The sequence below is a fragment of the Hemiscyllium ocellatum genome, chromosome 26 (assembly GCF_020745735.1).
Source record: "Hemiscyllium ocellatum isolate sHemOce1 chromosome 26, sHemOce1.pat.X.cur, whole genome shotgun sequence".
In the NCBI taxonomy this organism is placed as follows: Eukaryota; Metazoa; Chordata; class Chondrichthyes; order Orectolobiformes; family Hemiscylliidae; genus Hemiscyllium; species Hemiscyllium ocellatum.
Genome location: NC_083426.1, coordinates 54,435,133 through 54,450,377, shown reverse-complemented (window position 1 = coordinate 54,450,377; position 15,245 = coordinate 54,435,133). Strand labels below are relative to the sequence as shown.

The window sequence follows — 15,245 nt, the reverse complement described above, 5'->3', positions numbered from 1 at the left end:
AACTCTCTGGCGCTGTGAGGCAGTAGTGCTAACCACTGTGCCACCCGTTGTAATCTGAGGTAACCTTCTTCGCTATCCACTACACCTCCAATTTTGGTGTCATCAGCAAACTTAAAAACTATACCTCTTATGCTCACATCCAAATCATTTATTTAAATGATGAAAAGTAGTGGACCCAACGCTGATACTTGTGGCACACCACTGGTCACAGCCCTCCAGTCTGAAAAACAACCCTCCACCACTGTCTTCTACCTTTGAGCCAGTTCTGTATCCAAATGGCTAGTTCCCCCTGCATTCCATGAGACCTAACCTTGCTAATCAGTATCCCATGGGAAACCTTGTCGAACACCTTACTGAAATCCACATAGATCACACCTACTGCTCTGCCCTCATCAACCCTCTTTGTTACTTCTTCAAAAAACTCAATCAAGTTTGTGAGACATGATTTTCCACGCACAAAGCCATGTTGACTATCCCTAATCAGTCCTTGCCTTTCCAAATACATGTATATCCTGTCCCACAGGATTCCCTCCAACAATGTGCCCACACTAACATCAGGCTCACAGGTCTTTAGTTCCCTGGCTCGTCCTTACCATCTTTCTTAAACAGTGGCACCACGTTAGCCAACTTCCAGTCTTCTGGCACCTCACCTGTGCCTATTTATGATACAGATATCTCAGCAAGGGACCCAGCAATCACTTCCCTAGCCTCGCAGAGAGTACTAAGGTACACCTGATCAGGTCCTGGGGATTTATCCACTCTTATGCATTTCAAGACATCCAGCACTTCCTCCTCTGTAATATGGACATTTTTCAAGATGTCACCATCTATTTCCCTACATTCTATATCTTCCACGTCCTTTTTTACACTAAATACTGATGCAAGATACTCGTTTAGTATCTCCCCCATTTCCTGTGGCTCCACACAAAGGCCGCCTTGCTGATCTTTTACCCTTTTGTCCTTAATATCCTTCTTTATTGTGCACTACACAACTGAGTGTCATCTAAAAATTACTAACCAAGCTTTCTATATTCTCAACTAAATCATTTATATAAAATGACAAACTGAAGTACACCCCGCACCAATCCCTGTGGAATACGTTGGTCATGGATACATGGAAACACCAGCACCTGCAGGTTTCTCTCCAAGTCACTCACCATCCTAACTTGTAAATATATTGCTGTTCCTTCAGTGTTGCCTGGTCAGAATGCTGGATTTCATTTCCTAATAGCAGTTTATCTCTACCTACAGCCTATAGGTTGATCAAGAGCAACAAAGGATGCTGGTGCAGCCAGCAATTCCCCATCTATTGAATGAAAAGAAAAGGAAGATATTTGTGCAGGAATGAAGAGACCAGACAATTAGTGAGCTAGTTGCAAAGATAAATCATCCTGCATATGTACACACAAGATTTAGAGATATGGAATAATCAAGCTGCATCAAAATAGTAGAAAATTGGAATCATATATGTTGTACTCTGTTAGTACAATATCAGTGTCATTAACTCATGAACCAGGTAACTTACACTTTGCAGTTTTGGAACTTTTCGTTTTCCATTTTGTAAAGTATCTTTCGATTTCTTAGTTTTGTTTTTCAATCCAGTTGCACAAATGTCTGACCTGGGACACAGCACCTAGAACAACAAAAATCCCAATTCACCAAGAATATTGGGAAACAGACAAACATTGACCATTGCTGCTATGAGCCAGAAACAGAAAGAACAAGAGAGACTGAGAGCAAGAGACGAAGAGACAGGGACCACGAGAGAGGGAGGGGGGACGGGACAGGGGGAGAGGGGGAGAGGGAACCAAAGTGAGAGCACAGCAACAGGTTCATCGGCACAAACTGGTCCATGCTGACCAAAAAAGTTTAGGTATGGACAGGACTGGCAGCTTAATGTTCAAGGATACAAATGCTACAGGAAAGATAGAAAGGGAGGCAAGAGAGGAGGGGGAGTGGCGTTTTTGACAAGGGATAGCATTACAGCCATACTTAGGGAGGAAATTCCAAGATATAAATCCTGGGAAGTTATTTGAGTGGAACTGAGAAATAAGAAAGGCACGATCAACTTATTGGGACCGTACTATAGAACTCTTAATAGTCAGAGGGAAATGGAGAAACAAATTTGTAAGGAGATTTCAGTTATCTGTAAGATTAATAGGGTGATTGTGGTAAGGGGTTTGAACTTTCCAATCATCGACTGCGACTGCCATCGTGTTAAGAGTTGATGTGGAGAGGAATTTGTGAAGTGTGTACAAGAAAACTTCCTGATTCAGTATGTAGATGTACCTACTAGAGAAGTTGCAAAACTTGACCTAAACTTGGGAAATAAGGCAGAACAGGTGACTGAGTTGTCAAGTGGGGGAGCACTAAATTGAAGGAAGGCGAATTTGGACAGTATTAGGCAAGAATCAAGGCTGATTGGGAGCAGATGCAGGCAGGTAAAGGGACGGCTGGAAAATAGGAAGCCTTCAGAAATGAGAAAAAAAGTGTCTAGAGAAAGTATACTCCTGTTAGGGTGAAAGGAAAGGCTGGTATGGAATGCTGGATGACTTAAGAAATTGAGAGCTTGGTTAAGAAAAAGAAGGAAACACATGTCAGGTACAGACGAGATAGATCCAATGAATCTTTAGGAAAGTATACAAGCAGTAGAAGTATACTTAAGAGAAATCAGGAGGGTAAAATGGGGACATGAGATAACTTTGTCAAATAGAGTTAAGGAGAATCCAAAGGGTTTTTATAAATACATTAAAAGGACAAAAGGACAACTAGGGAGAGAATAGAGCCCCTCAGAGACCAGCAAGGCGGCCTTCGTGTGGAGCACAGGAGATGGGGGAGATACTAAACCAGTATTGTGTATCAGTATTTACTGTGGAAAAGGATATGGAAGATATAGAATGTAGGGAAATAGATGGTGACATCTTGAAAAATGTCCATATCACAGAGGATGAAGTGCTGGATGTTTTGAAACACATAAAAGTGGATAAATCCCCAGGACCTGATCAGATGTACCCCAGAACTCTGTGGGAAACTAGGGAAGTGATTGCTGGGCCTCTTGCTGAGATATCGGTGTCATCGATAGGCATAGGTAAGGTGCCAGAAGACTGGAGGTTGGCTAACATGGTGCCACTGTTTAGGAAAGGTGGTAAGGACAAGCCAGGGAACTACAGACCAGTGAGCCTGACATCAGTGATGGGCAAGTTGTTGGAGGGAATCCTGAGGGAGAGGATGTACATATATTTGGAAGGGGTAGTCAACATTCGTTTATGCTTGGGAAATCATGTCTCACAAACTTGACTGAGATTTTTGAAGAAGTAACAAAGAGAATTGATGAGGGCAGGTGTGGTCTTCAGTAAGGCGTTCAACAAGATTTCCCATGGGAGACTGGTTAGCAAGGTTAGATCTCAGAATACAGGAAGAACTAGCCATTTGGATACAGAACTGGCTGAAAGGTAGAAGACAGGGGGTGGTGGTGGAGGGTTGTTTTTCAGACTGGAGGCTTGTGACCAGTGGAATGCCACAAGGATTGGTGCTGGGTCCACTACTTTTCTTCATTTATATAAATGACTTAGATGTGAGCATAAGAGGTATAGTTAGTAAGTTTGCTGATGACACCAAAGTTGGAGATGTAGTGGACAGCAAAGAAGGTTACCCTCAGATTAAAACGGGATCTTGATTAGATGAGCCAATGGGCTGAGAAGTGGCAGATGGAGTTTAATTTAGACAAATGTGAGGAGCTGCATTTTGGGAAAGCAAATCTTAGCAGGACTTATACACTTAATGGTAAGGCCCTAGGGAGTGTTGCTGAACAAAGATTTTGGAGTGCAGGTTCAAAGCGCCTTGAAAGTGGATTCGCAGGTAGATACGATAGTGAGGCGGCGTTTGGTATGCTTTCCTTTATTGGACAGAGTATTGAGTACAGGAGGTGGGAGGTCATGTTGCAGCTGTACAGGACATTGGTTAGGCCACTGTTGGAATATAGTGTTCAATTCTGGTCTCCTTCCAATCGGAAAGATGTTGTGAAACTTGAAAGGGTTCAGAATAGACTTACAAGGATGTTGCCAGCGTTGGAGGATTCAAGCTATAGGCAGAGGATGAATAGGCTGGGGCTGTTTTCCTTGGAGCGTCGAAGGCTGTGGGGTGACCTTAGAGGTTTACAAAATCATGAGGGGCATGGACAGGATAAATAGATTAAGCACTTTTCCTGAGGTGGGAGAGTCCAGAATTAGAGGGCATAGGTTTAGGGTGAGGGGAAAGATATAAAAGAGACCTAAGGGGCAGCACAGTGGTTAGCACTGCTGCCTCACAGCGCCAGAGACCTGGATTCAATTCCCACCTCAGGCAACTGACTGTGTGGAGTTTGCACATTCTCCCGGTGTCTGCCTGGGTTTCCTCCAGGTGCTTCGGTTTCCTCCCACATACCAAAAAATGTGGGGGTTAGGTGAATTGGCCATGCTAAATTGCCCGTAATGTTAGGTGCAGGGGTAAATGTAGGGGAATGGGTCGGTGTGGACTTGTTGGGCCAAAGGGTCTGTTTCCACACTAAGTAATCTAATCTAATCGAATCTAATCTTCATTCAGAGGGTGGTACGTGTGTGGAATGAGCTGCCAGAGAAAGTGGTGGAGACTAATACAATTGCAACATTTAAAGCATCTGGATGGATATGGGCCAGATGGTGGTAGGAGGGTCTAGATTGGGTTGGGATATCTGGTTGGCAGGGACGTGTTGGACCGAAGGGTCTGTTTCTGTGCTGGACATCTCTATGAGTGTCTGACTCAAATTGCTTCCTGGTCAATATGTAGATGGGATTGGCACCTTTGACAGTCCCTCGACCTTCCTGAAAAGTTTCCAGATATTTAATTTGAATTTTACTCAGACAGTTGTTTCCTAATCCAAAAATATTGAGCCATAAGTTCCAACTTTCTCGACCAATTTCAATCCGCCAAACTTGGGCCAGATCAGTTTACTACAATCAACAGTAACTGAACCAGCTACTTCTCATAAGAGATCGGAATCAAAGTTGTACCCTTACTCTGTAGTGGTACCACAGTGGTTAGCACTGCTGCCTCACAGCGCCAGAGACCTGGGTTCAATTCCTGTATCAGGCAACTGTCTGTGTGAAGTTTGCACATTCTCCCCATGTCTGCGAGGAAACCCAGGCAGACACTGGGAGAATGTGCAAACTCCACACAGTCAGTTGTCTGAGGTGAGAATTGAACCCAGGTCTCTGGCGCTGTGAGGCAGCAGTGCTAACCACTGTGCTGCCCCTTAGGTCTCTTTTCCTCCGGGTGCTCCAGTTTCCTCTCAGTCCAAAAATGTGCAGGTTAGGTGAATTGGCCATGCTAAATGTCCCGTGGTGTTATGTAAAGGGTCTGGGTGGGTTGCTCTTCGGAGGGTCGGTGTGAACTTGTTAGACAGAATGGCCTGTTTCCACACTAAGTAATCTTATTTTAAAAAAATCTAATCCAATATGTTGCAAGCCTGGCTGAGGTCTTACTCAAACTTGGGCCAGGTCAACAGCCCCAATCAGGGAACTCTTATTCTATGAAATCCAACTGGCTGACCTTGTTCCAATCACTACAGAGACACTTTGGGCTTCTTTGCATGAACTGGTGATGATAGGAGGGTAAATTGAGAAAGTAATCGAGAAAAAATATATAATGGTGGTTCATTGTAATTGTCAAGCCTTTTGTGCATTAAGACTGGTTTCGTCAAAGCTCTTATTCGTATCCAATTCAATTTATCACTCTTTTGGGAGACATCAGAGAAGATTTAGATTAGATTACTTACAGTGTGGAAACAGGCCCTTCAGCCCAACAAGTCCACATCGACCTGCCGAAGCGCAACCCACACAGACCCATTCCCCTATATCTACCCCTTCACCTAATACTAGGGGCAATTTAGCATGGCCAATTCACCTAACCTGCACATTTTTGGACTGTGGGAAGAAACCGGAACACCCGGAGGAAACCCACGCAGACATGGAAGAATGTGCAAACTCCACACAGTCAGTCGCTTGAGGTGGGAATTGAATCCGGGTCTCTGGCGCTGTGAGGCCGCAGTGCTAACCACTGTGCCTCCGTGCCGTCCACTAGAATGATATCTAGGACAGAGAAGCTGGGTTGTTTACAGTAGAGCTTAGAAAATTGAGAGAAGATCTGATCTTCAAAATCATGTGGGGTCTGAACAGAGTAGATAGAGAATTTGTTCGCATATGTGGAAGGATCAAGAATCAAAGGATGCGCATTCAGGATGAGTGAGAAAGAACAAAGGCAAAAAGAAGAAACAAGTGAGTAATTTTGATTTAGAATGAACTACCTGATAGAGTAGCAGATGGAGATTCTACTGTAGCATCTAAAACAGAATATTTACTTGAAATGAGACAATTTGCAGGAATACAGGCCAAAGGTAAGGTCGCGGGTGTTAGTCAGGAAACCAGCCAAGACAGGTGGGATTCAGGTCAAGTGAGGTGAGGAAGAATGAGATTTCAGGTCAGGAGCAAGGCTCCTCAATTGGAACAAGATCATGCACCATTTGAGAAGTATGGATCCAGATCTGAATGCATTTAAGTAACAATATGTAGTTTCAATGACAAGGTATACAAATGCAAGAAAATGGAATGAAGATAGTTTGGTACTTGTCTTTTTTTAAACTGGCATGGACTCAATGAGCAGAAATACCTTTTTCTATGCTGAGCTCCAGGACTCCATGCGAATGCAATTGTATACTGTCATTAGTATGCTTACCTCATAAAGGGAACAGGTGGAGGTCTTTCTTAGAAAGGTTTTAGCTGCAGAATCTCTCCAGGTCTCAACATCTGCAAGAAGTGACTCAAGTTGAGGAAGTGGATCCAAACGTACTGGGATTGTACGGCCATGGGTGATAAGTTCCACCAATGTTTCCACTGGAGGGTGCTCATCAGAATTCTAACAATATAAGAAAATAAAGTCCAGATAGAACACAAAATGCTCAGTAAGTTGACAACTTGTGAAGTTCAACCACACTTCAGACAGATTCAAAGCTGTGGTACAGTGCACATATTTTACATTTCAGTATTTAATAATTGCTCAAGTATCACTGAAAATACAGAATCAAAATATTGCATTGTAATAATGGGCCACAAGCAAGTCCTCATCACCATATCTCGTGAACAAGTTATAATTATGTAACTGCTCACGGCAAATCAGAGGTTTCACTGTTTTGAACCGTTACAGAAATATGGCTAATTATGAAGTGTGAGGGATAAACCTATTTTCATCAGATGATATTGCAGGATTTTTGCTGATGTTTGGCAAATTAATTCAGCAGCCATCATTTAATCAATAAAAACATAAATTAATGGCATTTAGTAAACATACATATGTCTTAGCTTAATTTTTAATAACTTGCCATTTTTAAAGAAGGAACCTTGCAAAGATGTTTTGTATGATTTACTGAGTTAGAGGTAGATAATATTTAGCTGACGTAGGATGGAATACAATTGCTTTTACTAGCTCAAAGAATGGGTACACAATGGTATAATTTAAGTAGGTGGTAAAAATAGATATACTGGATTAGGAAATCTGAATTTTAGTATTATTGGAAGTGGGGGTTGTATTTGAAAAAGGAAACTGGAGTTGGGAACAGTTAGAGATTGAGTGTGAAGTTTAACTCAACGGTAAGGAGAAAAAGAATGGATGCCAGCTCTGACTAATGACTCTTGGGATTTCTGAACACTAGCATTTTGTAACAGATACCTGTATGTATTCATGTCAAACATGCACACACATGTACATGGAAAATCTAAACACGAAGAAGTAAAAAGGACTGAGAAACAGAGGCACAATTTGAAACTGTTTTGCGAAAGAAGTAAATACGAGAAGAGAAAAACCTTTTCATGAGTGGCTCTGTTTTGCAATCAGTGTGGTGGAGGAGAACACGATGATTGTTTCAATGGAAACAATTGCAGGGTTTTTGGGAAGAGGTAAAAGTTAAGCACTAAGTCAAAATGCTCAAAGCCAAAGCAGACACAATAGACTGCATGGCCTCCTCCTGTGATTCTATGATTAACCTCTTCTAGTCAAATCATTTACATAGCCAGTGCAGTTTAGCTTCTGAACAGTAGTAGCCCCATTCAGCAAGGGGAATACCACAATGTCAAAATGAGATGGTTAGATCCTTTGTTGTTCCAAATGGTCATTTCTTGACACTCAAGCACCAAGTCACATTTGTGCCACAAATCAGCCCAAGTCAGAATATTGTCCAGGTTGCGTTGCATAATGCCAGAGATTACTGTAGTTTCTGTGGACCCATGAATGGAGTTGAAAAATGTGACTTCTGACCCGGTGATGTCATTGATGGAGCACACTCATCTGAGCAACTCTTACAACAATGCCCTGGGAATGAGATGATTGGGCTGGTAGTTAGAAATCATCTTCCTTTGTGGTAAGGTATGGCTCCAAATAATGGAGAGCTTGCCTCCAATTCCCATGGAAGCCAATTTTTGTTACAGCTCCTTGTGCCACACTTGGTTAAAATTGCCTCCATGTCCAGGTCAGTTACTTGGATCTCACCACGATAAATCAGCCTTTGCTGTCCATGCTTAAACCAAGGCTGCAATGAGGTCAAGAGCTGAGTATCACTGGTGGTACAAAAACTGGACATTGCTATCAAGTGGCCGCTTGCTAATCAGCTACACCTCGCACCACGTTGATAATGGAAAGTAAATTGATGGTGCAGCATCACCATGATGATGGCTGGAATAGATTAGTCTTGATTTTTGCGGAAAGAACATAACCTAGACTATATCCGACATTGCCAAGTAGATGTCACTTTTGCGGTTGTGCAGATACTGGTTGGCTCACTGCAAAACTAGACCCAGAGCATACGTCCTTAGTACTATTGCCAGAATGCTCCTAAAGGCCCCAATCTTTCACAGTATCCAATGCCCTCAGCCATTTCTCATCATCATGAAGCAAATCAAATTCATCGAAGGCTGACATCTGTGGTGCTTGGTGCTATGCTGCTTGAGCAGCAGACTACGATGGATTGTCCACTTGGCACTTCTACTCAAGTTGCTTGCGAATTCTCCAGCCTTTCATAGTTATGTGCTTGGCTCCAAGGTCATTAAGGCTGGGCGCATTTGTGGAACCTCTAAATCCACCACCATTCACAACTGAATACAGTAGGACTTCAAAAATTGGGATCATTTCCCTCCACAGATGCTGCCAGACCTGCTGAGTTTTTCCAGCAATTTCTGTATTTATGGGTTTTTTTTCCAGCATCAGCAGTTCTTTTGGTTTCTATTTAGTGTCTGATTCAATAGTTGTGGGGAATGCTTATCCCTATTGTCTCCTCAGGCAACCTATTGTGATCTCTTTTCATTCTCTTTATAAACTAACATTCTCACTTAAGCTATGTATTGTATACGAACTTGTTATATTGCTCTGTCTCTTTATCTAAATTAGTTGTAAATTAGCTGATGTCGAAGCACTTGTCCTAGCAGTACAATGTTAATTGCAGTGTTAACTAAGAGAAATTCTGTTAACACCTCTCTGCTCCCCATTATTTAATCCTCCATATATTCTAATACACTACCTCCAACTACGTAAGCCTCTATCTTATAAATTCAACCTTTATTTGACCTTTTGCCTCAGTTTCCAAAAGTCATTTGATAATGTCTTAAAATTATCAACTTCATTCTTTAAAACTTTGAATAAATTTATATCGCATAATTTCCCTGTTTTAAACAATTGTACTCCGATCATACATGATTTTCAAAGCCTCCACAGTAGATTCCAGCATTTCCCAGAGGACTGATGGCCTAGTCTCCTCTTTCTCTCTTCTGAGAGCACTGTTACATTTATCTGCAATTACACTAGAATAATTCAAGAACATAAAGAATGGAAAAAAAAGTATATTCATGATCTCTGCTATCTCTTTTAGAATCCATGATGTGGGTCAGCAAGTCTGGGAAATCGGTCAGTTTTTTAGTTTCTTGTATATACACTAATCTTTCTCCTTTCTTCTATCCCATGTTACATTCGAGTATGTAAATTGCGTCTTCCTCATTGAAGAAAAAATATTTGCTCAATGTCTCCACCACTTTCCCCATGGTAATCTCTCCAGTATTCATCTCTAATTTAGTTACTCTCATTTTTACATATTTTTAAAAACTCCTGCAACCCGAGGGGTCAGAGGGGGAAATCACAAAGAAGGGAGCAGCTGATTCTGTGGAAAGATCTGAAATCAAAAACGATGATTTAAAATTCAAGATATAATCAGACCAACTGCCAATGCAGTTAAGTATAAGAGAGGGACAGCTGAACAGAATGTGATAAAAGTTAAGATGTAGGCAGCAAATGACAGGGGACAAGAAAGAAAGTAAAAGGTATTCAAAATACAAAGAACATATGAATAGCTCAGACGTGAGGAGAATGAAATGAAGAATAAAGATAGGTGAAAATGGAAGCATGGAAATTGACAAAACAAAGCAAGCCAGCAGGTCAGGAAAAGAAAAAAGCAGACTGACAATAATTTAGACCACTTTGCCAACATAAGAATCCCACCTCTGAACACAAACATAAATTAATGTGACTACAACTTAACTGCTCAGTGTATTTAATGTCTTTCCTCTATCGTATTTTACGAGATACATTCATAAAACAAACATATGCCTGCCAGTCATAGAGCTGTATAGCATGGAAACAGATCCTTTGTTCCAATTTGTCCATGCTAATCAGATATCCTAAATTAATCTTGTCACACTTGCCAGCATTTGACCAATATCCCACTGAACCCTTTCTATTCGTATACTTGTCAGATACCTTTGAAATGTTCTAACTGTACCAGCCTCCACCATTTCCTCTGGCAGGTGATCCCATACACCACAACCGTCTGCAGAAAAAGTTGCTCCTTCATTCCTTTTTAAATATTTCCCCTCTCACCTTCAAACTATGGCTCTCCTTTTGAACTGTGTCACCCTGCAGAAAAGACTCTGGTTCTTCACCCTCTCTCTCCCCCTCATGATTTTATAAACTTCTATAAGGTCACCCCTCAGCCTCCAACACTTCAGAGAAAATAGCCCTTGTTTATTCAGCCTCTCCCTCTAGCTTAAACCCTCCGATTCTGGCAACAGGTTTGTAAATCTTTTTTGAACCCTTTCAAGCTTCACAACATCCTTCCTATAGAAGGGAGACAAGAATTGAACACAGTATTCCAAAAGTGGCCTAATCAATGCCCTGTACAGCCACAACATGACCTTCCAACTCCTATACTCAGCACTGACCAATAAAAGGAAGCATACCAAGCACCTTCTTCACTATCCTATCTACCTGCAACTCCACTTTCAAGGAACTATGAACAAGGTCTCTTTGTTCAACAACACTCCCAGGACCTTACCATTAAGTGTATAAGTCTTGCCTTGATTGGCCTATCAAAACGCAGCACCTCACATTTATCTAAACTAAACTCAAACTATCACTCCTCGGCCCATGGGCTGAACTGATCAAGATCCTGTTCTACGTTGAGGTAACCTTCTTTGCTGTCCACCACACCTCCAACTTTGGAGTCATTTGCAAACTTAAAACCATACCTCCTGTATTCACATCCAAATAATTTATATAAATGACAAAAAGCAGTGGACTCAGCACCAATCCTTTTGGCACACCGTCAGTCACAGGACTCCAGTCTGTATTCCATGTGCTCCAACCTTGCTAACCAGTCTACCATGAGGAACCTTGTCAAACGCCTTACTGAAGTCCATATTAACATTGTTAACTTTTTCACTTTTCCTTTTGTGTTGTAAAAGGAGAGAAAGCAAAGATTTGCTTTTGGAGCAACAACTAATTTGAAGTTAATGAATCATGCTTCATTTGACTAAGATCTATTGGATGCAGGAGTCAATTAAGTTCTCTGACTTATCGCTGCAACACGATCATGATGAAGAGGATATCAGGGCGAAGATATGCTCCTCCCACTTCAGGCCCTTATCTTACTCCTTGAAACACTGTCGCTGCCCTTCCAGTTTTTCAACATTCATCACTTCTCCTTTTTACCTTCTCCAGTTGGTACAGAGCACAGCATACAAGGACTATATCACACGTTACTAGAAGTGTATTACAAAGCCCACACCAGAATGATCCAAATATCAGACTCTCATCTTGAGAAGAGAGTCATCTGCAAGTGGAGCAGCCTCAACCTGGTGAAAGTATGAGCTGCACTATATGTACACTCTGCCTCAATCAAGGGGTTGCTTAATGACCAGTCATGAATGAAGAGGATGACAGGAGAAATTGTACGGCTAGCCAAGAGGAAGAGGGAAGCGTACATAAGGTCTAGGCAGATAAGATCAGAACAGGCCCTGGAGGAATATCAGAAGAGTAGGACAAGTCTTAAACAAGGAATCAAGTGGGCTAAAAGGGGTCATGAAATAGCTTTAGCAAGCAGAATTAAGGAAAATCCCAAAGCATTTTATTCTTATATAAGAAGTGGGTAACTAAAGAAACGATTGGTCCACTAAAAGATAATAAAGGAAGGCTGTGTGCCGAACCTGAAAGAATGGGAGAGATTCTGAATCACTTTGCATCAGTGCTCACGGAGGAGAGGAACATGATGAATTCTTGAGATTAGAGAGAGAAGTTTGATTAGTCTGGGTCACGTTGGCATAAGATGCGAAAATGTGTTGGGAATGCTAGCGGTTAAGGTAGACAAACCCCCAGGACCGGATAGGATCTATCCCAGGTTGCTAAGGGAGGCGAGGGGGCCCTGACAGATATCTTTGTAGCATCCTTAAATGAGCTTATCGGTGATGGGCAACTTGATTTTGTGCGGGGGAGATCGTGCCTTACCAACTTGATAGAGTTCTTCAAGGAAGTGAAGAAGTTATTAGATGAAGGAAGGGGTGTTGATGTCATATACATGGACTTTAGTAAGGTGTTTGATAAGGTTCCCCATTGTAGACTAATGGAGAAAGTGAAGTCACATGGTGTGCAGGGTGTTCTAGCTAGGTGGATAATGAACTGGTTGAGCAACAGGAGACAGAGAGTAGTAGTTGAAGGGAGTTTCTTGAAATGGAGAAAGGTGTTCCACAGGCGACAGTACTGGGGCCACTGTTATTTGTAATATACATAAATGATCTAGAAGAGGGCACTGTTAGTATGATCAGCAAGTTTGCAGATGACACAAAGATTGATGGAGTAGCAGAAAGCATAAGGGACTGTCAGAGAATACAAGTGGATATAGATAGACTGGAGAGTTGGGCGGAAAAGTGGCAGATGGATTTCAATCCGGACAAATGTGAGGTGATGCATTTAGGCAAGTCTAATTCTAGAGCAAATTATACAATGCATGGAAGAGCCTGGGGAAAAGCTGATGGGCAGAGAGGTCTGGGAGTCCAGGTCCATTGTACCCTGAAGGTTGCTGCACAGGTAGATAGAGTGGTCAAGAAGGCATATAATATGCTTGCCTTCATTGGACGGGGTATCGAGTATAAGAGCTGGCATGTCACGTTAAAATTGTACAAGACACTGGTTCGGCCGCATTTAGAATACTGTGTACAGTTCTGGGCGCCACATTACCAAAAGGATGTGGACGCTTTGGAGAAGGTGCAGAGGAGGTTTTCGAGGATGTTGCCTGGTATGGAAGGTGCTAGCTATAAAGAGAGGTTGAGTAGGTAGGTCTATTTTCACTAGAAAAAAGGAGATTGGGGGGGGGGGGGGGGGGGGGGACTTGATTGAGGTTTACAAAATCATGAAGGGTACAGACAGGGTGGATAGACAAGCTTTTTCCCCGGGGTGAAGGATTCAATAACAAGAGGTCACGCTTCCAAGGTGAGAGGTGGAAAGTTTAAGGGGGATACATTAAAAAAGTACTTCACACAGAAGTTGGTGGGCGTTTGGAACGCGTTGCCAGCAGAGGTGGTAGAGGCAGGCACGGTAGATTCATTTAAGATGCGTCTGGACAGATGCATGATTAGGTGGGAAACAGAGGGATCCAAATGCTTAGGAATTAACCGACAGGTTTAGACAGTACATTTGGATCAGCTCAGGCTTGGAGGGCTGAAGGGCCTGTTCCTGGGCTGTAAATTTTCTTTGTTGTTTAGGACAGCTACCATCACCCAGCAGCCATTCACGTAGGAATGAACCTCGCCGGCCCTTGAAAATAACCTTAATTCTCAGGCTGTTGCTTATCGACAACTTCCAGACAACTTGGCACAGACCTCTAAGATATGGTAGTGATGACGACAGATGACATGGAATCTTTCCCGATTAATGAATTCGGCTTTACAGTGTTAAAACGAAAGGATAGAAGAATCTTATGCATACATGTTGCTTTTTTTGCTGATATCATTGATGTAATTTAAGGACGTGAGTTCTAAACTACAAACGAAATGGTGAATAACCATGCAAACAGGAAAAAAAAGACAGAAAATGCTCAACAGGTCTGGCAGTATCTGTGGAGACAGAAACAAAGTTCACAACTGAAATATCTCATTAAAGGTTACAGAACTAAAACATTAACTCTTCTACCCTCCACAAATATTGCCAGACAGCAAAGAATTTCTAGCATGTTCGGCTTTTACTTCGGATTTCCAACACCTATTCTGCTTTAACAACTGTCTTGAGTTTGGTATGGACTGCATTAACTTGCATATCAGAATAAGCAGACAGATGGGAAATAAATTTTCAAAACGTAACTTTGTGAAGGCACTAAAATGCAGATTTAGTTTTTAATATAGGATTCAAATGATACTAGAGGGCTGAACATGTTGCAGTGTGGAGGAACAGCAGGATCTTGGTGTGCAGGTACATGGATCCCTTAAAATTGCCACCCATGTGGACAGGGTTGTTAAGAAAGCATATGGTGTTTTGGCTTTCATTAACAGGGGGATTGAGTTTAAGAGCCGTGAGATCTTGTTGCAGCTCTATAAAACTTTGGTGAGATCGCACTTGGAATGCTGTGTCCAGTTCTGGTCACCCTATTAAAGGAAAGACGAGGATTCAGAGCAGGGTTCAGAGGAGGTTTACCAGGATGCTGCCTGGAATGGAGGGCTTATCTTATGAAGAGAGGTTGACTGAGCTCGGACTTTTTTCATTGGAAAGAAGAAGAAAGAGAGGGGACCTAATTGAGGTTACAAGATAATGAGAGGCATAGATAGAATTGATAACCAGAAACTTTTTCCCAGGGCAGAAATTGTTAACACTAGGGGTCATAGTTTTAAGCTGTTTGCCAGAAAGTATAGAGGGGATGTGGGATGTCAGAGGCG

General features: G+C 42.1%; 1 protein-coding gene across 2 annotated transcripts in view; it reads right to left on the bottom strand.

Moving 5' to 3' along the window:
• The window catches only part of LOC132828478 (lysine-specific demethylase 5B-like), a 215,027-nt gene that overhangs the window by 34,347 nt on the left and 165,435 nt on the right, over positions 1-15,245 (bottom strand). For both annotated transcript variants that reach the window (XM_060845644.1, XM_060845645.1), the window contains exons 21-22: positions 6,748-6,927; positions 1,526-1,633 (exon numbers count right to left, since the gene is read on the bottom strand). In XM_060845644.1, the coding sequence (XP_060701627.1) occupies positions 1,526-1,633; positions 6,748-6,927 (288 nt within the window). The remainder of the gene's footprint in view (positions 1-1,525; positions 1,634-6,747; positions 6,928-15,245) is intronic.